Genomic DNA, 25,222 nt, shown 5'->3' on the forward strand with positions numbered 1-25,222 from the left:
CGGAGGACAGTGAACAGAGAACAGTGCTCATCACTTACAAGTTTGGTTCTTTTCCATGTCGTGGCGGTAGAATATGAGGGAGGCTTATTAAAAGACTCCTCTCTCCTCCAAGAGCAGGGCTGACAGCCTGTCACGTCGCAGAGACCAGTATGACAGAATTCTGACTCCCGTTGCTCTTTAACCTGACATTGCGAATTAAAAGGAAGAGCGAAAGGTAGCCTGAAATAGAGAGGGCTCGTGTGTGTGTGAGTCTTGGCCCGCTCCCTCCCTCAGAACACACACAGAGACACACACGGACGACTTCATCCATGCCACACTGCGGTAGGGACCATTTTCTTAAGCCTGTCATCTCCAGTATTCTTTCTTTCTGTGTGTGTGTGTGTGTGTGTGTGTGTGTGTGTGTGTGTGTGTGTAGGGTAGTGTAGTGTATGAGCGGTGTGTCTGCTGCAGCCTGGCTAATAATAGGCCTTCAGACAGGCCCCCCTTTGAGGAGTAAGCACTATGTCCCCCAGAAGTGTCTCCACACCGGCAGATTGGCAGGAGAGGGAGACCAGGAGGGGGGGCAGGTGGGGGAATGAGGTGGGAGTCCTCCTCCCTGGAACTGTGTGTTTGCCAGAGACAAGTCGGAACTCTTGCCGAGTTGTTATCGCACCTGTACACAGTCACTAAACCAAGCTCTGGCTGGGCTGCTCGCACGCATGCTGCCATGGCTCCCAGGTCCAACTGGTGGTTAGTAACCCAAGCTCCCAGTCTCTTCTGCACCAACGCTTTGGAATAGTTAAGCCCCCTCGAGAACAGTGCAGAGTGACTAGTACACACACAGGGACACACACAAACACACACACACACTGGTGGATGTAACCGTAGCCCCATGTTAGTGTCAGGACTGTGTGCTGTGACTCACTCCTGGATCTCTCCCTCTCTCTCTCCGCTGTCTGAATGCAGCAAACAAGAAAGGTGGGTAATGTCAGCGCTGTGTCATGGCCGCTTCATTTGTCGTTGTCACGCTGGTGGTTGCGTTCGTTTGTCTGTTCTTGGGCTGCAGTGTCTGCGTAGCGCCCCCTCCATCTTCAGACGTGGAAGACACGTTCAGACGCCTGCCTCCAAGCCTCATGTGCCGCGCAGAGTAATCACCTCGCCACTAAACACCGACGCTAGCAGACACTGCAGGCCTTCAGTGTCATTGATTAGAACCCCCACCCCCCCACACACACACCCCGGTTTGTGTTGTTGTAAAAGTGCATGTTTCACGTCGTCTGGTGTCAGTGTGTCTTTGTCGATGCGGTGTCTGAAGCTGTGCGTTGATATGCCGGGTTTCATTCGGGGAGTGTCAGGGTGCAGCTCCGAGGTTGCTCCAATCAGACGCCAGTCTCCCTCCTGTCTGCGGGCTCACCTGCAGCTGAATGGCCCATTGTGAAGCAAAGGCCAGATGGGGGTGACGGCCAAATAGAAATGTTCCCGTCCTCCCAACCTGACATTTTCCATTTCGAAAAACCTTTCGGTATTTTACTCCCGTTTCCTCAGTGCCGAGTCTCCACAAAGGGCTCTGTTCATTAAGCAGACTCTTATCACAGACACACACACACACAGACAGACAGACACAAAGACAGACAGACACATACTTCACACACACCTTCACCTCTATTTCTGAGATCCAAATGAATACCCCTATTGAGCTTCTATGTTTAAGTTAGCCTGGTGGTAGAGCGTAGAGGTAGTGGTTTGTTTGGACAAGGGAGGGGAGGGGAGGGGAGGGGAGGGGAGGGAGGGAGGGGGCCTGGCCCGGCTCCTAGCATGAAGCAGGGTTCCCGCTCCCCACCACAGCCGCAGAGGGAGAGGGAGAGGGAGGGAGAGATGGCTGCTGGAGATGAGATGTCAGCATTAGCGTAAACCCTGTCAGCATTAGATAACAGGTGTGCGGAGGCCTCGGCGTCGGCTGGACTGTGTGGATGATGCACGCAGCCTGGCTGGGGGGGGCTGCCCCCTCACCACAGTGGGCTTCAAGGGAGGACAGGCAGCCTGAACCAGGGCCGGGAACTTGCAAATGGAGCGCGATGAGATGTGAAATTTCCACCGGGTGCCCTGATGGTTGCTGCAGCCCATCTCCTTTCTGCTGTCTGGGGGTTGTCTGTGCAGGTGTGTCTGTGCGTGTCTAGCTGTAGTGTGTGTCTGTGCGTGTCTAGCTGTAGTGTGTGTCTGTGCGTGTCTAGCTGTAGTGTGTGTCTGTGTGTGTCTAGCTGTAGTGTGTGTCTGTGTGTGTGTCTGTGTGTGTGTGTCTGTGTGTGTGTGTCTGTGTGTGTGTGTCTTTCAGACTGGTACTGTACTGTCTGTACATTAGCATGCTGTCGAGCTGTGCCGTGAATTTTCCTTTAAGTGGATGGAGAGAATTGGGCTGGGCTAGGACTAGCTGGGGTTGGGCAAGAGCTAGGGCTAGGCCTGGGCTGGATTATGCTGTGCTAGGGCTGGGGCTAGGCCTGGGCTGAGCTGTGGCTGTGCTGGGTTAGACTGTGCTGTCTTGTCTTGGACTAGACCTGAACTGGGCTAGGCTAGGCTGGGCATCACAGGTGCCGGACGACCAGTATAATTATACAATGTTGTGCCACCCAGCTGATGGGCTAATTACAGCATCCGCCTGTTTCCCTCTCAATCTGGCAACCCAGTAAACAGTGCGCACACACACACACACACACACACACAGCTGCCATCTATCCAGCAACTAAACTGTCCCCACCTCAGGGGAAATGAGGCTGTTCCTACCGAACCATCAAACAGCAGTTGCCGACTTGAGGATCGCAAACTTAAACTCTTCTCCCTAATGACTGGGCCTTTCAGCACACAGTCATCAACCTGAGCCCCTACTCTTCAATACTGTCACTCCTCTAAGCTGGTTTCATATCACACATTTCACACTGATATTTTGTCCTGTCCAAAACTCCAGAATTTGGCCATTTGAAGCCCAGTATCACCATCAGCCACCTGTACTGCTTGAGAGCGTTTCCACAGTACACTGTTGACTGCCTCTGTATGGTTCCTGATTTGGAGTGATTGTGATGGTAATGAACCCCTTCCCGTGTGCCCGGTGCCCCTGCAGGAAGCGGGCGTCCCCTCTCCCCAAGGATGAGCACTCAGGAGGGGTGAAGGACTCCCTGCTGGCCAGCTCCTCCGACCCTGTGGAGATGAGGAGGCTCAACTACCAGACCCCAGGTACTCCACTCGAGACACTCTGCACTCTCCCTGTCTGTTGGCTTTTTCTAAAGCTCTCTCTCTCTCTTTTTTTCTCACTGATCTCTTTTATTTCTTCTTCTCTGACAACACCGTAAGAAGCCTCGACCGTAAACCACACGGGAGGGTTACTTTCTCTTGACTTTGAGCTTTTCTAACAAATCCCGTTCAGCACACCTTCCCACCCATCCTGCCCGGGCTGCAATACCGGTCGACCTCAAACCCTGTTCATCGACAACAGAGCAGTGTGACTACGGTCCCCCAGCGCTGTGCGGTGACACTTAACTCAGCCAAGTGAATGCAGACTCCCTGGATGTGCTCTTTGAATAGCGTGTCACATTAGTCTCTCCCTCTCCAGGGGAGCGAGAGGGTTGTCATAGGGCTCAGATTCCTTCCTTCCTCCTCCCCTCCTCCTCCCCTCTTTTCAGTCCTCCTCCCACTCCTGCCTCCCTTCTCTTTCTCTTCCTCCCCTCTCTTCCTTTCATTCCCTGGCGCCCTGGTAATGAGTCCTGGGCCGCCTCTGATGTCAAGGTGAGGCGAGGAGACGGGAACAATGGGGATGAGAGAAAATGTCAGTTCCCTTCTGTCTGTTCACTCCCTCCCTCTCCCTTTCGCTCCCTCTCTATCTCTCTCCCTCTCCCCCATTCTCTCTATATGTCTGTCTCTCTGTCTTTCTATCTCTCTCTGTCTCTGTTTGTACGTCCTTGCTGTGCTCTGAGGTTATTAGAGACCGCGCTCCCCCCTGCTCAGGCTTACACACACTGAGCCTCCCTGAACCCTGCCCAGGAACGACGCAGGGCTGCCTCAGAAGAGTGTGTTCTCCTCTTCCCCTCTCCTCCTCTCCCCCTTTCCCCCTCTCCTCTTCTCCCCCTCTCCTCCTCTCCCTCTCTCCTCCTCTCCGACACCCACGTCTTCTCTCTGTCTCCTTCCCTTTCTGGCATCGTATTTTCCTTTAAGCAACCTGCTCGCTTGTTTTTCCCTCTCTCTCTCCCCATTCTTTCTCCTCCAGTCAATACTTCCTGCAGCCTAGACATATCACCAGCTGTTCAAAGCAAGGGCAGGTTTATTCATACTGCCTGACACACACGGTGCTGCATTGTACTGCAGATCCACCCATGACTGTCCACTGTGATATTCTCTAATAGAGTTTGGTGAATGCCGAGTTCTGCTCCTCTCTGTCAGCTGGCTGACTTCAGTCCCAGAAGCTTGTTTGTTATGATTCTACTCTCTTAGCAGTCCTTGCACCTGCTCCCCAGGCCTACCTGCCTACCCTCCTACCTACCCACCTACCTACGGGCCTGCCCAGTCTCCTCCATTGATAGCTCTCTCTTTCCTCCCCCCTCATCTTCTCTCCACAGGTCCCAGCTCTCACCGCTGCCCCAACACTCCAAGTTAGTCTGCTCTCGTACTGCGTATTGTCACATATACAGTCTCTTTCGCACTCCCTCCTCTCTCTTTTCGTTTTTTTTCCTCCTCTTATTATCCCTCACCCTCTCTCCCATTTTCCCGCCGCAGTCACGACGGACATCTCTGCCCTCGAGCGCGTAGCCTCCGTGTCTGTGCGTGTTGAAAGATGTAACGTTGTTGTGTTCTCAGGCCCAGGATATCCATGCAGGCAGCACTTAAGGAAGGGACTTAATGGGTAGTTGAGCTGCGGTTACATTTTAATTAGCGGTGCTATCTTATCATTCTCTCTCCCCGCCTTCCGCCCAAATGTCATATTGGTCATAAAAGATCGGGCTGAGCACATGATCTCACAAGCACACACACACACACACACTTTCCTCACACAAGCACACACTCTTACGTAACCTCACACCGACACACACTGCTTTACATGCACAAACACACACACACCCTGAAGCTAATGGCGCCAGTCTCTAAGCATCCTAATATTAGATTAGCTTAATTGGTCAGGTCTTGTCCTGTGGAATGGTCCCAGTTAGCAGCCCTTCACTGTCAGTGTTGCTGCTCTAATGAGCTTGTAGTGGGGCTGGGTCCCAGAGTGCGGGAGCCATTATCCTCACAGACAAACCAGCCTTTAGCCACTGTAATGTTATATGCATACTGGTAACAGTAATAGTAATCCTGTATGTGTGTTTTTGCCGTACTGGTACATTGTTTTGCCTGTTAAGTTTTTTCTAACGATTCTCCGTGGCCTTCTGCGACACACACACACTGGCTTTATGAAGTTTCTCCAAATCCACTTAAGCCCAGAGCCAGGCCAAGTTCAGAGTCACCAGGGAACATTTGTGTCGGTAGATTAGCCATAAATCATCCAATAACTCGGTGATGAGAATTCTAGAACCATGTGGAGAGAGGCGAGTTTGGCCGGATTAAATCCTGCCCAGCCCTTCAGGCTGGGTTAAAAAAAAGATGCTCTATTGTGTCGAGGAAGTTTCAAAGAGAAGATGTTTGAGTGGTGAGCTGTTTGGGGGTTTCAGAGAAGTGACAGTGTGACTGATGTGTGCAAACTGGGGCCTGGCTCCCAACCAGCCAGCCGCTGGACCCAGGAGCCCCCACCCACTCCAGCGTTGCTCTGAGGCTCAGGGAGATGTCTGCTTCCTGCTTCCAGGAGCATGTTTACTCACACATGCACATCGCCACAGCCCCGCCCACCTCCGTCACCTCCCGCGCAAGCTTAGCATGATGACCTCACCAACCCTTGTCTGATATCTCTCTCTCCCTCTCTCTCCCTCTCTCTGTCTGTCTCTGTCTCTCTCTCTGTCTCTCCCTCTCTCTCTGTCTCTCTCTCTCTCCCTCACTCTGTCTCTCCCTCTCTCTCTCTCTCTCTCTCTCTGTCTCTGTCTCCCTCTCTCTGTCTCTCTCTCTCTGTCTCCCTCTCTCTCTCTCTCTCCATCTCTCTCTCTCTCTCCATCCCTGTCTCGAGTTCTCCCTTTCACTCTCGCTTCACTTGTCCCTTCATGCATTGTCAAGCACAATGCCTCAGCCCTCACTTGTGTTCCAGCCACCTCATGGTGTCTCTGGCAGCCTCACTCATCTCTATGGTCAAGTGTGTGTGTGTGTCTGTGTGTATGTGTGTGCGTGCGCGTGCGTGTGTAAACCGTTCTCTGCGTGTTATGCCTTGAGTGTGGCCACACAGTGATGTCTGACGGTCTTCTACCTGTTTCTATTCCCTCTCTCCTTCTCCTCCTGTGCTCCCCTCCTCAGGAATGAGAGAGCATCCTCCCATCTCTGTCAATGACCTGGCCGACCACATCGAGCGCCTCAAGGCCAACGACGGCCTCCGTTTCTCCCAGGAGTACGAGGTGAGATGGGCGCATCTGCCAAGGAATAGCTCCAAATAAGTAACATGAGTGAAGTAACACTACATCAATTGGAATACAGTTACATTACATAAATGAAGTCATATTAAATTAAGTGTAGTAATGCTACTATGAAATGTAACTACATTTAGTGACGTTAACCACACATATGAAGTCAAACTAAACGGATACATAACATGGGTGCCATTTGTGTTCTTTTAACACCAAAACCTCATTTTATAGTATTCATGTCAGCTAAACCAGCCGTTCAGCTGTGTCACCAACCATAAGCCTGGCTAGTTGTTCTATTATGATAGAAAAACCAGGATCATCTCCCAGAGGCAGTGAGCAATCAGGTAGCAGGTCACAAGAATCTGCCAGTGTCATAGTTATCCTGCTTTCCTGTAGAATGTTATTTAGCACCGGTCTCTCCTACGCAACTGGGTGAGGGATTATCCCTCATCAGTGTACTCCCCCCCCCCCCTCCCAAAAAATAGAACATTTGCATTTAAAGTGGCACATTTTGTAGAGAGGATTGCCGAAAGCCAGAGCAGAGGTTAGTGGCCTGTAGGCCTGGGGATGAGACAGGAAGAGGCACATCCTTGATTACAGAGAGAATTATGTTGACTTAAATCTTTCCTTTTTTTTTCTCTCACTGACGTCTCCCTCCCTCCTGGTCGTCTGTTGCCCTGACAGTGAAACTTAGCCAGCCGTTTGGTTTGGAAGACGTGCTTTTTATACTAACTAACCTAGGTGCCAATGCCCCACCACCTCACTTAGCCTGTTTTAGTCAAGGAAAACATGCCACATGACAACGTAGCGGTAGCCTGTGACTGTTCCTCTTCTAACACACAAAACACACTCTCTTTCACACACACACACACTCTTCAACACGTAGCCGTCTGAAAAGGGGAGACCCCCTCCTCAGTGGGCCAGATGGTTGCCCGTCTCTGTTGCCAGGGGAGACAGCGTGACACAGCTCAGTCGGTTTGTCCCAGTCACGTTCGCCGGCTGCTCCTGTGGTGCCTTCCTCCTGAGGACAGAGCCCAGCCCTAGCCTGGCACGGCCTGGGCACCCACCTCATGCCCCACGCAGCAGCCCTGTCGAGCTCTCGGGGTGCTGGCAGTGTTTTGTCAGGCTGGAGGTGTGTGGTGCTCAGACAGTCCTACCCAAGAGGACGGGATGATACGTGGTGTTTAGCCTCCGTGGCAGTGTCATTATCCTCCCACGCGTCAGAGAGGAAGTCACCCCGCTTCTTTTCTCCTGCCCCTCGAACGTGTTTGCCAGACGTTGCCAGTGGAACACTCCCTGCTGTCTCCTCCAAGCTCCACAGTCAGTGGGACAAGTTTTGACTGCAAATGAAATGTTCTTTAGCAAAGTGGCCGGCTGCTGGCATGTAAATTGGCTGTTTTGAAGCTCATCGGCGATTGGACGACTTCTAAAAGAGTCCCACTATCGGGCAATTTGTAACTCCATGGGACGTTGTTTACTAGGAAGGGCTATTCATTTCTCTGGAACGTTCTCCACGTCAGTCCGCCCTTTTCTCATCAGAACTGTTTTTGTTCAATTGGCTCAATCTCTTTTTACTGAGTTTTATGTATTTCATACCACAATTTCAAAGAAAAAAATTCTTGAATTTGATTAAAGAAGACCCATTTCAGAGAGGGTCCAGAGTAATGGAACATTCCAGAAGGTGTAGCTCCGGCCCCAGATAGTTTTGGAAGGTGAAAGGTTGTGGGAGCTGATGGACATGGTGTCAGTCTGAGCCGGCCAGTTCGATGGAGGAAAACAAGAGAGTCCACGGCCTTAGTGAGCCGGGGAGTGATGGTCACTCATCACCTGAGGTAAATACAGACCAGAGCGGTCCTGGTCTCAGCCAAGGAGCCGGGCTGCCTTAGAATGAGAGCGGAGAGAGAAACAGGTTTCTGAAAGTGGAAAGAAAAAGTGAGAGGGAGTGAAGAATGAAATGGAAAAGGGAATCCAGTGAGAGTAAGGTAGATCCAGGAACTGGGGCTGGAGTGAGAGAGCGAGCGAGATAAAGGACATGGTTTATATGTGATAGCTTGGATGGTGGGACCAGGTAATTCAATGCGCTCAGCCACAGGGGAGGTGATGAAGAGTGCTGTTAGCCTGTAGGCTTCTTTCAAGTCTTTATTTAACCCCGGTGTTGAAATACAAACACTTATCAATGTGTCTGTCTGCATTTTCCTCTGTGATACCCCAGGGGACTTCATCTCTTTCTCCCTCCCCTCCTGTGTCTTTCTCTAATGCTTCCTCTTTCATCCCCCTCTCATGTAGTCCATCGATCCTGGCCAGCAGTTCACCTGGGAGAATTCCAACATGGAGGTCAACAAGCCAAAGAATCGCTACGCTAACGTCATCGCCTACGACCACTCCAGGGTGGTGCTCACCTCTGTTGATGGTGAGTGTCCTCTCAGCACTCCTCTTGACCTCTCCCACACTATTCACTCGGATTGATTTTGCCCCTCGGTCAGTTGTACCGACCGCTGAAAGGGAAACGTAGCTCTAGTGAATACTACATTGTTTTTCGTGCGGAACATGTTAACCTCAGCTTTTTTTGTTAATTAGTACAAACTGAATTGACCCATGTACCACACGTCCGACACGCTTTCCGAGTCATGTCCGCGAGATGTGACGCATGAAATCTACCGACGGGCTCCTTTGTGTTTTGCGATCGGCGAGGGTTTCGATCGTTGCCGTGGTGACTAAAGCCTGTGTCCCCGTGCTCCTCTCCAGCCGTCCCCGGGAGCGACTACATCAACGCCAACTACATCGACGGCTACAGGAAGCAGAACGCCTACATCGCCACGCAGGGCCCCCTGGCCGAGACGCTCAGCGACTTCTGGAGGATGGTGTGGGAGCAGCGCGCCAACACCATTGTCATGATGACCCGGCTGGAGGAGAAGTCCAGGGTAAAGGCTCCCCCCCCCCCTTTTTCGATGGGAGCGATTAACTGTCCAGGTCGTACTCTTTTACATGCTAGCGGGAAGAGCTAACTTCAGGTTGCCGTGCCACTGCAGATATCCTATTTGCTTTGCTATCATCCCAGGCTTCCCAGTGAGTCACACTGTCCCAGGCCCAAGGTCAGGGTAGGGCCACTGTCCCCCTCGTCCACCTAGCGTGTGTCACCCAGCCCACACACACACACACACAGGCCACAAGAACAAAGGCAGCCCTGTGTCTAGGACAGGCTTCAGTCTCCTCCACTAGATAAGCAGCTGAAAGGTCAGATAGCAGATAGAGGACCTGTAAATGAGACTGTGAGTCACCACGCCACAGAGAGATAAAGATAGGACAGGTATATCTGTCTCCATCACATGCAAAGGTGATATGTGAGAGAGGGCCAGTCTGATGGGTTTCTCAGCACAGGCAGGTGATAATGATGTTTGCTCTGCTGCGCGTGTCGCTGCAGGTCTGGCTGTTTGATGGAATGTGTCGTCCAGACTTGCACACAGACACGAGGTATCACTTACAACCAGGACAATCTGAGCAGCTGGAAGCAGATGACGTCATTCACTTGTTTGTTTATTACTTCTGTCTGGGGAGAAACCGCATTGGGGCCGTGATGGGAAACTGGGTGGTTTGGCTGAGAGCCAATGATCGTCTTTTCTCACCTAGAGTAGCCAACTTACTGTGAGCTACCAAGGTACAATGGTGCATCAAAGGTCTACTCCCAAGTTGTACAGTAACACAGTGTTTGCAAGACCACCTACTTCTCCCCTGTCCCTTAACCTACCTCCTCCTTCCTCTCTCATATACAGTACCAGTCAATTGAATGGGAAAATGTGTCCAAAGTTTTGACTGGTACTGTATCCCGAATCAATAAGAGTGTCCCAGCCTTGAAACATCTGGCATTTACAGACATTCTCCACTTCCTCTGACCTTAAGCTGTTCCGGGAACTAAGGGCTCAACAGTTGAACTCCTAGTCATGGTATTTCTGGGCACCGACTATCCTGGAAATAACACAGCTACCATAGAGCCCTAATGAGGATCTCTGTTTGTAGGTAGGCTGCAAGTGGCCAGTTGGTGTGTGTGCGTGCACACGTGTGTCCTGGGAGAGGGAGAGGGGGGGGGGGGGGGGGGGGGGTTGGCCCTGTGTTTAGCCTACAGCTCCAATGGTGGCGTGTCATCAGGCCTCATCTAGCCAGGCAGGTTGTTCCTTGGGAGAGATGTGGCCAGGTGGCCAGCCCTTCTGTCACCGGAGCCTCCATGCACACACACACACACAAACACACACACACAAACACACACACACAAACACACTAGGCCCCACAATGCAGAGCTGAATTCTCACCAATGCTGCAGAAGCAAGTATAAACAAAAGGCTAGTGATCCGCCAGACCATTTTGCTAACTGAAGGTAATCACAGCTCTGGAAATAAAGCGGCACTTTGACTCTTGTTGATGTTTAGCTGTTACACGAGGCGGGTTCCAACCGGTCTGAAACCATGTGGTTTTGTCAGATAATACTGGGTTTTGTAGTCCTCTCTCTCTCCCGAGACCGCGTGTGGTCAACACTCCGGCGGTGGCTGAACTGGCCCTCCTCTGACGTCTCCTCAGTTGCTCTCATGAGCTGTGTGACCACACGCACTCTGCTCTCCTCACCCCTGACCCCGGACTTTAGCTGCTGTGTTTTGTGGTCACTGACCTCTGCCCTCTGCCCTCTGGCCTCTGCGTGCAGGTGAAGTGTGACCAGTATTGGCCCGTCAGAGGGACGGAGACCTACGGCATGATCCAGGTCACCATGCTGGACTCTGTGGAGCTGGCCACGTACAGTGTGCGCACCTTCGCCCTGTACAAGGTAAGCACACACGCACTCATCCAACCCTCAGAGACGTACCCATGCCTAGTTGTTTAGAATTTCCGAAACAAAATGAACCGTGGCCGCCCGATGAAACTCTCTTCCCCCCCCCCCGCCTCCAGAACGGCTCCAGCGAGAAGAGAGAGGTGAGGCAGTTCCAGTTCATGGCCTGGCCCGACCACGGGGTGCCCGAGTACCCCACCCCCATCCTGGCCTTCCTGCGCAGGGTCAAGGCCTGCAACCCCGCAGACGCCGGGCCCATGGTGGTGCACTGCAGGTAGGGAAGGACACGCCCCCGGGGGGGAACCTGTTCTCCATGCGCCTCCGCGATGTGTTGAGACCATCATCCATACTCCTGTGTCCTCCCCCTCCCTCCCTCTCTCCCCCCCAGTGCGGGCGTGGGCCGGACCGGCTGCCTCATCGTGATCGAGGCCATGCTGGAGCGCATGAAGCACGAGAAGTCGGTGGACCTGTACGGCCACGTGACGTGCATGCGCGCCCAGAGGAACTACATGGTGCAGACGGAGGACCAGTACATCTTCATCCACGAGGCGCTGCTGGAGGCGGCCACCTGCGGCAACACGGAGGTGCCGGCGCGCAACCTGTACGCCCACATCCAGAAGCTCACCCAGCCGCCGCCCGGAGACACCGTCACCTCCATGGAGCTGGAGTTCAAGGTGAGGCCCCACACACACACACACGCACGCACGGACATACAAGCCATGCCAAGGGATCCTCTCCACACACACTCCTGTGCCGTCCATCTGTGAGTTGTCCACTGCCAGCACAGACTGAGTCACGCCTCCCCTCCCCTGGCACAGACCCACGCTCTCTGTACCCCGTTAGCCAATCCGCTTTGAGCTCCCCACCCAGCTCCTCTACTCTACCTGCCAGGGTCCATTCTGTCTCGGAGTAGCTCACCAATGCTCTGGTGACCAGATGTGATGTCCTGTCTCCACTAGAACTTCTTATTTACTCTGACAGCTAAAGAGAGACTTAACAGGGAGAGAACGACTGGGGGCTGCAGACATACTGGTGTCCCCTACGGCTGAGCTCAGAGTTTGTCTGCTGGGGGGGGTCAAAGGTCACTAATGCTGTCTCTCTTCCCCTCTCTCATCCCACCCCTCCCTTGCAAACACACACACACAATTTGACCCCTTCCCCGCAAACACAACCCTTCCTCTCCGCTCTCCTCTCCCTCGCAGAGATTGGCAAACTCGAAAGCCCACACGTCTCGCTTCATCAGCGCCAACCTGCCCTGCAACAAGTTCAAGAACCGTCTGGTCAACATCATGCCCTTCGAGTCGACCCGTGTGTGCCTGCAGCCTATCAGAGGAGTCGAGGGCTCTGATTACATCAACGCCTCCTGCATCGACGGCTACAGGTAGGCACCAGCTCCTGTCTCCTGGGGGGACGGGGTGTGTGTGTGTGTTCATATGAGTGTTTGCTAAGGTAAGTGGGTGTGTTTCTTCATATGAACATTTGCTCTGTTTGGTGAATCAACAGGCCTGAAATGACGGTAAAGATGGAATGAATGTGTGTAGAAACAGAAGAGAGAGAGCGGGGGTGGGGGGGCCCTCTGGCATGGCGTGTGTAGACGGCAGGGATTCAATGAGCGTAAAATGTCAGTCGGTCCACAAGGTATGGAGGTATGACGCTCCCCCTCCTCCTCCTCCCCCTCCTCCTCCTCCTCCCCCCGTCCTCCTCCCCCCTCCTCCTCCTCGTGAGAGCTGCTCCGTTGAGGCCTCCGCTGTTGCTGTGTAAATAGCTTGATTGTGGATGCTCGCCCATACGACAGGATGCCTAAACCAAGTGTAGTGTAAACCCATTTCTCTGTGTCGCTCCCTCTCTCTCCCTCTCCACCCCTCGCCCTCGTCTTGTGTTCCCTCTGAGTGTGTGGGCTCAGCGCAGGGACCTGCCGTGTGCTCCTGGTGCACTTTGGAATGAAGCCTCTTCTAAAGCCAGACGTAAATAAGACCTAAACAGGGGCCCCTGGTGCCCCGTGCAAAGCTTGTGAGAACCCCTGCTGAGCTAATGAGGACAAGCTCTGGGTGGAGAGGAGGGCAGCTCATACCGTGTGTTATTCCATGGCAACGGTAGCATTGTGATGAAGTCATGGTACTTACATACTTGATATGAGTAAAGCATGGGTGTTGACTGAGTACGGCTTCGATAGTAATACAATGCAGTGTGGACTGTAGCGCATATACTAGAAGCAGGTAGCCCAGTATTGTACGAAGGCACAGACGAGGGCATACAGTGTGTTTCCTGGGCTAGCGGCTCCCTTCCTCACGCCTTTGTGGAGAGAAAGAAAAAGACATGTTCTATTATGTGCTCTGATGACCAGAAGGAATGACAAGTGGTTCTTCTCATCTCTCCCTCGCCTCTTCCATCTTCTCTCGCGTTGGCACCTTGCTCCCCCCCCCGCCCCCTCACTCACTCCTTCCTCCTCTCATCTCCTCTCCCCTGTTCTGGCGTTTTCTTTATTTGTGTCAGTCGGGCCTTGAGCACTCTCTAATCTCCTGGTTCCACATTATTGCCTCGCCTGCAGCACCTTAATTAGTTCTTCACCCGCGGCTCAGTACGTGTGTGTGTGTGTGTGTGATTATGCGTGTGCCTGCGTGCGTGTGCAGTATGCGTGCACATGCATGCATGTTGGTGTACGTCTGTCCTTTCATACGTGTAGCATGGGTTCACCCTTGTGTGGTCAGTGCAATGCTGCCCCCTACAGGCACCAGGAGAAACTCTCCCCCCCCACCCCCTTCCCAGTTATCCATCTCCTACAAATGCACTGCAGTTTTTCGGGACAGGCACACAACAGAGGTTAACCTGATTGTAGGTGTTCAGCGTGTGTAGGAGCAGTGTTGTAACCGGGCCTGCTGCGATATGTTCAGTATGTGTAGGAGCAGTGTTGTAACCGGGCCTGCTGCGATATGTTCAGTATGTGTAGGAGCAGTGTTGTAACCGGGCCTGCTGCGATATGTTCAGTATGTGTAGGAGCAGGGTTGTAACAGCGCCTGCTGCGATATGTTCAGCATGTGTAGGAGCAGTGTTGTAACAGGGCCTGCTGCGATATGTTCAGCATGTGTAGGAGCAGTGTTGTAACAGGGCCTGCTGCGATATGTTCAGCATGTGTAGGAGCAGTGTTGTAACAGGGCCTGCTGCGATATGTTCAGTATGTGTAGGAGCAGGGTTGTAACAGGGCCTGCTGCGATATGTTCAGCATGTGTAGGAGCAGTGTTGTAACAGGGCCTGCTGCGATATGTTCAGCGTGTGTAGGAGCAGTGTTGTAACAGGGCCTGCTGCGATATGTTCAGTATGTGTAGGAGCAGGGTTGTAACAGGGCCTGCTGCGATATGTTCAGTATGTGTAGGAGCAGGGTTGTAACAGGGCCTGCTGCGATATGTTCAGCGTGTGTAGGAGCAGTGTTGTAACAGGGCCTGCTGCGATATGTTCAGTATGTGTAGGAGCAGGGTTGTAACCGGGCCTGCTGCGATATGTTCAGCATGTGTAGGAGCAGTGTTGTAACAGGGCCTGCTGCGATATGTTCAGCGTGTGTAGGAGCAGGGTTGTAACAGGGCCTGCTGCGATATGTTCAGCGTGTGTAGGAGCAGTGTTGTAACAGGGCCTGCTGCGATATGTTCAGCGTGTGTAGGAGCAGTGTTGTAACAGGGCCTGCTGCGATATGTTCAGCGTGTGTAGGAGCAGGGTTGTAACAGGGCCTGCTGCGATATGTTCAGTATGTGTAGGAGCAGTGTTGTAACAGGGCCTGCTGCGATATGTTCAGCGTGTGTAGGAGCAGGGTTGTAACAGGGCCTGCTGCGATATGTTCAGTATGTGTAGGAGCAGGGTTGTAACAGGGCCTGCTGCGATATGTTCAGTATGTGTAGGAGCAGGGTTGTAACAGGGCCTGCTGCGATATGTTCAGTATGTGTAGGAGCAGGGTTGTAACAGGGCCTGCTGCGATATGTTCAGCGTGTGTAGGAGCAGTGTTGTAACAGGGCCTGCTGCGATATGTTCAGCGTGTGTAGGAGCAGTGTTGTAACAGGGCCTGCTGCGATATGTTCAGCGTGTGTAGGAGCAGTGTTGTAACAGGGCCTGCTGCGATATGTTCAGCGTGTGTAGGAGCAGGGTTGTAACAGGGCCTGCTGCGATATGTTCAGTATGTGTAGGAGCAGGGTTGTAACAGGGCCTGCTGCGATATGTTCAGTATGTGTAGGAGCAGGGTTGTAACAGGGCCTGCTGCGATATGTTCAGTATGTGTAGGAGCAGGGTTGTAACAGGGCCTGCTGCGATATGTTCAGTATGTGTAGGAGCAGTGTTGTAACAGGGCCTGCTGCGATATGTTCAGCGTGTGTAGGAGCAGGGTTGTAACAGGGCCTGCTGCGATATGTTCAGTATGTGTAGGAGCAGGGTTGTAACAGGGCCTGCTGCGATATGTTCAGTATGTGTAGGAGCAGGGTTGTAACAGGGCCTGCTGCGATATGTTCAGTATGTGTAGGAGCAGGGTTGTAACAGGGCCTGCTGCGATATGTTCAGCGTGTGTAGGAGCAGTGTTGTAACAGGGCCTGCTGCGATATGTTCAGCGTGTGTAGGAGCAGTGTTGTAACAGGGCCTGCTGCGATATGTTCAGCGTGTGTAGGAGCAGTGTTGTAACAGGGCCTGCTGCGATATGTTCAGCGTGTGTAGGAGCAGGGTTGTAACAGGGCCTGCTGCGATATGTTCAGTATGTGTAGGAGCAGGGTTGTAACAGGGCCTGCTGCGATATGTTCAGTATGTGTAGGAGCAGGGTTGTAACAGGGCCTGCCCGTGTTGTGTTCAGACAGCAGAAGGCCTACCTGGCCACCCAGGGCCCCCTGGCTGAGACCACAGAGGACTTCTGGAGGATGCTGTGGGAACACAACTCTACTATTGTAGTCATGCTGACCAAACTGAGAGAGATGGGACGGGTAAGAGAACACACACTGTCACTCAACACACACACAGACACACACACACATATTCCTAGTTGTAACCTCCTGTGTGTGTTCCTCCCTACAGGAGAAGTGTCACCAGTACTGGCCTGCTGAGCGCTCAGCCCGGTACCAGTACTTTGTGGTGGACCCCATGGCTGAGTACAACATGCCCCAGTACATCCTACGAGAGTTCAAAGTCACAGACGCCAGGGTGAGTGAGTGTGTGTGTGTGTGTGTATAGAGGTTTTTCCTGTAAGTGAGCAGTCAGTGGTTTTTCTGTGAGATGTTGAGTTGTAAACTCCCCAGGGCAAGTGCTGGGTCTTCCTGTGACGCACTGCTCTCTGTCCTCCTGTCCTCCAGTAATAGGCCTTCAGTCATCAGAGGGTTCACTGCACATGGCAGCACTCTGATCCACATTCACACACACACATGCACACAAACAAATGCATTCATAGCCCAGAGTCATTTAGAATGAGATTGAAAACCTATGGTTGGGGTGTAATGCTACTTGTAAGTATACTCAATGCCAGTAGTAGTGTATGGTGACGACTCTAACCTACTGTCATATTTATGCCCTCAGGATGGTCAATCCCGGACAATTCGCCAATTCCAGTTTACTGATTGGCCGGAGCAAGGAGTGCCAAAGACAGGAGAGGGCTTCATTGACTTCATTGGTCAAGTGCACAAAACCAAGGAGCAGTTTGGACAGGACGGACCAATCACTGTACACTGCAGGTAAAAAGGATGTTATGGCATAACTGGTTGCCCCTTGTAGAGTTACTGCCTATAATATTTGTTTGTGTCTCATCTATTCAATGAAAAGTTTCTATATAGTACATATACTGTATGTGTAATGTGTGTGTGTGTGTTCCTTCTCCTCAGTGCCGGAGTGGGCAGGACAGGCGTGTTCATCACGCTGAGCATCGTGCTGGAGAGGATGAGGTACGAGGGCGTGGTCGACTTGTTCCAGACCGTCAAGACGTTGCGCACCCAGCGACCTGCCATGGTGCAGACAGAGGTGAGGGGCACGCAGTAACACTGCCATGGTACAGACAGAGGTGAGGGGCATGCAGTAACACTGCCATGGTGCAGACAGAGGTGAGGGGCATGCAGTAACACTGCCATGGTGCAGACAGAGGTGAGGGGCATGCAGTAACACTGCCATGGTGCAGACAGAGGTGAGGGGCATGCAGTAACACTGCCATGGTGCAGACAGAGGTGAGGGGCATGCAGTAACACTGCCATGGTGCAGACAGAGGTGAGGGGCATGCAGTAACACTGCCATGGTGCAGACAGAGGTGAGGGGCATGGCAGTAGCACTGGAGCACGCTTCCACTGCAGGAGGAGTCAGCAGTCACCATTACTGATGCCAGGGACGTGTGTTCCACTGTGTGGCCCTACCAAGCCCAGCAGTCGTCCACAGAGGGGGTGACACTGTCCCGTGTGCTTGTGTCTCCCTTTCCTCAGGACCAGTACCAGCTGTGCTACCGGGCAGCACTGGAGTACTTGGGCAGCTTTGACCACTATGCAACGTAACCACGCCCTCCATCACCCATCCACCCTGCTGAGCTAGCCTCCCTTCCTGGTCAGATCCATCCGGAGTGTGCCAAGTGTCCCATCTCAGCCACCATCCCCCTGTTCCTGTCCCCAGAGCCACCAGAGGGGGGAGGAGGTTCTACTAATCACAGAGATTCACATCGATGGATTAACAAACCCAGAGATTGCTTTAAAAACGAAACAATACCAGACTATGACAACTCTTGTATGGAAGAGATGACAGTTCTTGTTCTGTATATGCCAACTTGCCCCTAATGTCAAAGGCTACTGGTAGCACTAAGAGAAGATTTTTTTTTCTATCGTTTTATTATCATGATTATCAAATGAAAATGTTATTATTTAGTGTATTTCTTTGTAATAATCATATAACATCAGACATTTCTTTTGTCTTACTGGCCTAGCTATGGGCATATTTTTTCATAATGGTACGACTTTTTATTTTATTTTTTATTTTAGGTTATTTTAGCACAAGGGACATGTCTTTTGAATATGTTCCTAGATACTAATACTGGAGAATCACCATTCTCCGAGCTGCTGTCAGGTTCCTATTTGTATCCAAATTTTTGGGTTTTATTCTCATGTATTTTGGTCTTATTCAGTTCAATGGAATGGGGTTCTCTTTGCTATAAAGTGTATCAACGGATGTTTCTTATCAAAACTGTCGTAAAAAAAAAAAAAGGTACAAAATGTCAAAAAAGATTGCCCACTGTAGTTGTACTATATACACGCAGTAACTAGCGAAAAGTTTAATTGATTAACGTCAAAGTAAATCATGGTGTACAGAAGTGGAAGAGAGCACATACAGTATGGTACTGAGGCCTTTCTACTCCAGCCAGAGGACGAGTGAGCGGACTGCAGACTTTTATACCTGAATCAGTTGGAAACGCAACCTTTGAATTTTGATTCCCCCGTAAGCCCCTCTCCTATCCTGGCTGTCCTCGGCGTGTCAGTCTGCAGGGGTCCCGACACAAAGACTACGCAGACCAGGAGCAGCTGACACGACGGAGGGTGGAGTAACAGCCATGAACACTGGCACGCCTGTACAGAATCAACCATTCCTACCAGAGGGACAGAGACACGGCCCTTTGGACACAACCTGCTTTTATTTTATACAGAAATACAATTATAAATATATATATATAATTATGATTGATTATATATATGTACAATTATACATAGATATATACTACACAGTTATATTGTTGAACAATTCACTCTTCTCTCGACATATCAACCGAGAGCCCTCTGTTCTAGAGTGTGTCTCCATGGAACACCGTTGTATTCCACTGTAACCATAGTGAACTTGACAGCAGCCGGTTATAACTTGTGTAGGAGGTGGGCCGACAGCACAATCCGACCAGAGGACGACTCCCCTGCGCCAGCCATCACACCACTGAAGCACATCTTTCCCCACAGGCGTTAAGGGGGGGAGAAATGTCAGGGACACAACATGCTGGCAAGAAAAAAAACACAAACAAAACGTTCATTTTTACCTTGTGAATGCTTAGTGCTGTAGGGGTTCAACCTGTTGTATACACAGTCTGTTTTCTATTTGTTGATAAAGAACTGGAATTTAAAAAAAAGATGTTGCTGGAAAAAAAAAAACTCATCAATGTTAATAAAGTTGAATAATTGGGTTTTTGTACAAATCCCTGTTTGTAATGTTTCTGTCTGTAGGGAGAACTATCCAGAGAATGTCAGAGAATATTACACCAGTTGGCAGCCATTCAGAAAATGATGCTTCAAGTTGTTTATTCATCTGGAAGAAATATTGACACATCTTTGTTATTAATGTCAGGATCAGTGACCATGCTGAGTAACAATTGTATTTGCCAATATTGAGATAGCAGTGTTTCGCTCCTACCTCCGGCCGAGTGGTCAGGTGATGAGGAAGTTCTTGTCCATCTGGCCTATGTGTGAGTGGGGTAAGAACAGTCCTCAGGGTGCTGGTAATTAGACACTGCTCCAGTCTCAGCAGAGAGCAGGGCCTCTGTCAACTCCTCATTTATTATCTCCTGTCTCCAGTAGCCCAAGTTTCCTCTGCCAAGCAGCAAGCCCAGTCCTCAGAGCCAGCAGTAAAAAGAGAGGCTTTGTCTGTTTAAGTAAAGACTGATGTTAAAGTATAAGTCAGCAATAGCCCATTTGTTTGAGAAAATATGGTGAGAACAGCCTGCCCAGAATTCGGATTCAGTTTTATCCAAAGGATACAATTGTAGATTCCAAGTAAAAGCATACAAATGTAATGTTTACAATAACATAATATTTTAGCCACGTTCTCTAGACTTTCCATTCCCATTGATGTAAATATAGAACTGTACAATCCATTTGACATAATGGCACCTAGTTTTAAAAGCCTGTGGAGTTGCTCAACCTGGCCTGCTGCGCTCCCTTACAGCATGTCCTCATCCTAGTTGGATCCCTGGAATGGAGGTTTTGTACTTGGAGGCACTTCAACCATCCTGGCAGGATCATGCCGCTCTGAGCTGCTGGAGGTGAGTGACAAAGGCACCAAAGTCAGGCACCCGAGAGCTCCTTTCTAAATGGCTGCTGCATGCCGCCTCCAGCACAACGCCGCTGGCCTGGAACCCGTTTGGAGAGTTGTCAAGAGAGGTCGCCGAAGCCGAGTCCTGGAGAGAGCTCTGAGACTGCAGCGCCCACAGCAACGTCACGTCCCTGCGTCTGCTCCACCCTGGCAAACAGCTGCCTGTGGAGCTGGGCCCGCCGCATGTGTGCGGTGGTATATGGTCTGACTGTTTGGATGGCGTGCGTAGGGCCCTACGGTGCCCTGAGGGCCGAGGAGGAAGCCGTCTCAGGGTAGGGGCATGTGTGTGGCACCTCTGGGAAGCCCTGGCGTGCGTTTGTGCCACTCCAACAGAAACTCCACCGCGGAGGAGTGTGAAGATGAGCCTCTTGAGGAACACGGCCCGGAGGCAAAGAAAACAAGTCAAAAACAGCTGAAGCTAGTGAAGGACCTCCTTAGCTCTGTGGAGGATTCACTTCTACGGAGGAGCTCAGAGTGTGGCTCCGCCCTGGGGGCTCCCAGCCTACCGTGCAGGGTCCAGCACCACAGGTCCCTGGATAGTCCCATGGGTCCTTGCGGCGAGTCTTCCTCATCCGGCAGCCTGGTGTTCTCCAGGTCTGCTGGTGTTGGGAGGAGTAAGGTGTTCAGGTGACTATGCCCAGGACAGTGTTGGAAGCTCCTGGGTTCAGCAACGCAAGGTTGCTACCCATGTCGCTTACCCGGAGGTAAGCAGACACTTGGGGAAGCTTGGTGAACTGCTGAGTGCTGCATTAAGCACTAAGCCCCAACAGCTCCAAGGGCTTCCGTAGCAACAAGGGGAGGGGCAAGCCGCTTGAGAAGTAGCCAATCCCTTCCCTGGATGACACCCTGTTCTGAATGACACCTTGGGAATTTGTTTGTCTCTAGATATTTGGATGGATATTTTTATAATGATGAAATTATTTACCATTTACAAAATGATTATTGTTTTAAAGATGAAAACTGTTTATACTTTTTCTTGTCAGAATTGACAACTTTTACATTACATTTACATTTAGCAGACGCTCTTATCCAGAGAGACTTACAGTAAGTACAGAGACATTCCCCCAAGGCAAGTAGGGTGAAGTGCCTTGCCCAAGGACACAATCGAACTCGCAACCTTCAGATTACTAGCCCGATTCCCTAACCGCTCAGCCACCTGACTTTTATATTAGGTTCAGCTCTGTTCTTTGCCATAAATGAACAAGGCTGTGGGAGTTTTCTTTCTGGACTTACAGTTGCATAAACTCTGCCATAATTCATGAACTCACAGTGTTCCACAAGGTGTATTGTATGCTTATGTGCTTACACCAGCTGGGGGCAGTAGAACACTGAGATATAGTAAGGAGCACACTTCAGTTTCAGCCTCTCTGTCTGAAGCCTCGTCAATAAAATACTGCCATTCCCTCTGTGATGACTCTTTCAGTTCTATAGCTTCCCAATTGCTGCCAGATCACTAATCATGTAGATATGGATAATGTAACCCTATATTGACACATCGGTAACTTATTCCACAAATTCCTAACTCCTTTTTTCAAGATACTTCCAAAACATCTGTCACCTCCATGTATGTCCCTGGGTCCCACATTGAACCACTTGTCCTGTGTCTGGTGTATATTTGCTCTCAATTTAAGATAATGACTTCTCATTTAGACTAGAGAAAAGCCTTTTCTTTCAGCAAGTTCCAGATGTCTATGTACCCCTTTAAATGGTGTGTTCTCACATTATGCATCCGACCATCCAACCACACACATTTATGTTGTTGTTCCGTTCCTTTGTATTCTATTAACTTTAATGACACTGGGAAAAAGGAGCAGTGTACAGATGACTTCCTTAAGACTCACCTTTCCCTAAACAGAATTTGTTTTATAAACCAGCCACAGTTTAATTGAGGAAATATGGCCTGTGTTAGTAGAAACAGAACGGACTTCTGTGTTTTATTAAAGGTAGAATTAGTATGCAATTTAAAAAAAACAATTATAGGTAGACTGAGGTATTACCTTACTGGCAGAACAATGTGATTGCAATTCACTGGCATTTAGTTCTAGTTTTTGAAGAAAAACTATTTTAAAAACAATGATCAAGACATCTGGGGATATAATAGTATAATATATAAAATATATATTATATAATAACTGTGATTCAGTTTTTATTTAGTACCAAAACCTATACTGGTCCTATAAGGCTATTATTCAGTGATAAGTACATATTTGAAAATGTTGTGTTGATATTTGATAGTGAATATTTAGTGGTGAGTCAGTAAAGGTTAGCCCTGTATCATTGTGAAGCTGCATATGTTGGTTACCACCATTGTTTTGGTTTTCTATGACAACCATTAATGTGCCTATGTATCTGTTAGATCGGGTAACCAACATGGTTCCATGATCAGAACAGCACTGCTAGTGTTTCATATCAGTAAGAGGAACAGGAGATGGATAACATGTTTCTGTACCTTTCTAGACTTCTATACAGCTTTGAGTCAAACTGTTCGACCGTACTGTTTTCAGAGGAAAGCAGCTCTTGTGAAGTGGGATGTTGAATAAGTCCACCAAAATGATTCAAGAGTGACTCATTTTATTTGTGGGAGATTATTTAATTTACTACAACAATGTGGCTAAAAATATGACACCCTACTCCTTGAAAGGGTAGCTGGTTAATTCAATATATTAGTATCATGAACACAGTGAGCCTTGACTGTAGCTAAATGTGTTTATGCATGACAGGCCTTTCAAACCTCACACATTTCATCCACAGTGTGGTGTTTATGTCTTCTCCAGAAAGAAAGAACAGGCCTGCCACCTGCTCGTCATTTACCTCTCATGAGACTTTAGGAGAAAAAAGTAGCTTGTATTGGAATGAGAGGTGAATTTGAAATCTCAATCTGTTTTCATCCCTGGTCAGCGTCAAGGAGATTTATTGACAATTCGCTATATTGCACTGTTAAATCTGACTATTGATCTAGTTGTCGATAAAAATAGGAGCTCACGTGAGTTAGGATCTATTTATCATAGCTTTAGATAATTTATTATAGATTCAGATAGGTCAAAAGAGATTGTCAAATAGCAAATAATTACAATGCACCTGTAGAAATGGCAATAAACTTGAAACTTAAAACTCAGCATCTGTTTGCTGGAGTATAGTGACACCTACAAATGTGATCAAATTCAACTCACATACTTTCCTCTCCTTTTCAACTCTTCGGGGGTGACAGTGGATGACGTCTCTTCATGTATGTTTAGGATAGCAGCCATGTTGACGCCAGAAGGGGACATGTAAGCTTGCTCGGGCCAAAGCATCCTCAATCACTGGTGGAGCTCGAGGCACGAAGATTATCACTTCTAAAGTAATCTGTTTTAGACTGAGGCCCAGCTATGGAGGAGGGAAAAGGGGAGGAGGAGGAGGAGGAGGGGCACCAGTTGGTGGCTGAATCATGCTCTAGAACTATTCTACCTCTCCCATCTAAGTAACCCCTGCCTGTACCCCAGCTTATCTCCAGTGTAGTGGTGAACCATGCTGCTCTGCTCCTGACATCGGATCATACAGACCAGAAGTAAACAGAAAGGGATCTTAGTGGACAGGGCTTGTTCATGAATGTCATCGTATCACTGTGAGTTGCTGTTTTAAATGTCTCTATATTAGTTGTGTGCAAGCTTCTATAAACAGTATATACATTGAAAGTTATCCTAAATCCGAATGTTGTCGGTTATCTATTATTTTTCAATGTGCAACATTGTTTTTGTGTGTCAAAATAATGTAGAGGAAATAATCCAAAGTTTGACTGAATAATACTGTGTATGTATGGCTAAATCAAGATACGATACCTTCTTGCTTCTTACAGTGTGTATTTGTTTCAGATGCAGTGGGTGATAGCTTTTGTTTGACAACAGTGACAACAGTCTGAATCTTTTCATGGAACCGTATGAATAGAGAGAGCTTTATAAAGTGACACATGCCATATATGTATCCCCGAACTCACTTCTGCTGCTCATCCTCCGGATGGATATCAAACAAAGTTATGAACCACCTGGAGAAACGTGAAGTTTGACCGTCGCAACATCATGGACACTTAGTGACCACAGTGAATGGATGAGAAAAACAAGAGTGGACCCAAGTGAACCCACGCTCACTGTAAGAGAGTGGTCCGAGGCACGAGGAGCCAGAGTCTCTGGGAGAAGAGGACCTCCTAGGATCCTGCTGTGGTGGTGTTGGTGGTGGTGGTGATGGATTCAGCCGGCGCTTTCCAAGTTGAGGTCAGCTGAAGACGACGCCACGGAGCTAAATCTGGATTAGTCGTCCCAACGGTAAGGACACATCTTCTTTTGTTAGTATAATCTGAGGCTTTACAGGTAGGTAGTAGGTGTAACTGTGTTGGCTCACCAAGCACCAAAACGTTCCAGCAAAGAACAGATTATTGATATCAACAATTACTTTTCGTCTCAGAAGTTGTGTATGGTAGCGTACACGCCCAGTCTGCCTAGTAACACTGGATGGTGGTTCGTCTCCCCTCTCTCCTTAGATACACTATTTAAACTGTCAACTGAGAGACAGAGCAGACTACTAACAGTTGATACACAAGAGAAAAACATCCTGCATTAGTGCATTAAGCAGCACCCTGGTCCAAATGTCAAATCAATAAAACCTTCGTATCCGGCTTAATATGTTGTTACAATGAGCCATCTCTCACTAAAGCCATCCAGACCTAGCTCCAGTCTGGCCTGAAGAGAGCTTTGAAATCAAGTGAAATGCTGGTCAATTCTCACTGCAAAGATCTATGTACATGTATACATGTAAGTGTACATATACATAACCACTGTACTGATACTCTGAATCTCATTTTGTTCAAACATCAACATATTGCAGA

The 25,222-nt window shown here is 49.7% G+C and overlaps 1 protein-coding gene across 5 annotated transcripts in view; it reads left to right on the plus strand.

Annotated features, from left to right (window-relative positions):
• The window catches only part of LOC124472688 (receptor-type tyrosine-protein phosphatase F), a 112,129-nt gene extending 92,670 nt beyond the window's left edge, over positions 1 to 19,459 (plus strand). For 3 of the 5 annotated variants that reach the window (XM_047027661.1, XM_047027660.1, XM_047027662.1), the window contains 14 exons: positions 3,092 to 3,204; positions 4,581 to 4,613; positions 6,394 to 6,491; positions 8,787 to 8,910; positions 9,246 to 9,421; positions 11,191 to 11,310; positions 11,433 to 11,587; positions 11,702 to 11,987; positions 12,516 to 12,694; positions 16,133 to 16,259; positions 16,351 to 16,476; positions 16,846 to 17,000; positions 17,148 to 17,283; positions 17,733 to 19,459. In XM_047027661.1, the coding sequence (XP_046883617.1) occupies positions 3,092 to 3,204; positions 4,581 to 4,613; positions 6,394 to 6,491; positions 8,787 to 8,910; positions 9,246 to 9,421; positions 11,191 to 11,310; positions 11,433 to 11,587; positions 11,702 to 11,987; positions 12,516 to 12,694; positions 16,133 to 16,259; positions 16,351 to 16,476; positions 16,846 to 17,000; positions 17,148 to 17,283; positions 17,733 to 17,801 (1,897 nt within the window). In that variant the 3' untranslated portion in view covers positions 17,802 to 19,459. The remainder of the gene's footprint in view (positions 1 to 3,091; positions 3,205 to 4,580; positions 4,614 to 6,393; positions 6,492 to 8,786; positions 8,911 to 9,245; positions 9,422 to 11,190; positions 11,311 to 11,432; positions 11,588 to 11,701; positions 11,988 to 12,515; positions 12,695 to 16,132; positions 16,260 to 16,350; positions 16,477 to 16,845; positions 17,001 to 17,147; positions 17,284 to 17,732) is intronic. The other 2 variants (XM_047027663.1, XM_047027664.1) reach the window with 1 other exon arrangement.
• Positions 19,460 to 25,222: the final 5,763 nt, after the last annotated feature.

The sequence above is a fragment of the Hypomesus transpacificus genome, chromosome 10, assembly GCF_021917145.1.
Source record: "Hypomesus transpacificus isolate Combined female chromosome 10, fHypTra1, whole genome shotgun sequence".
Classification (NCBI taxonomy): domain Eukaryota; kingdom Metazoa; phylum Chordata; class Actinopteri; order Osmeriformes; family Osmeridae; genus Hypomesus; species Hypomesus transpacificus.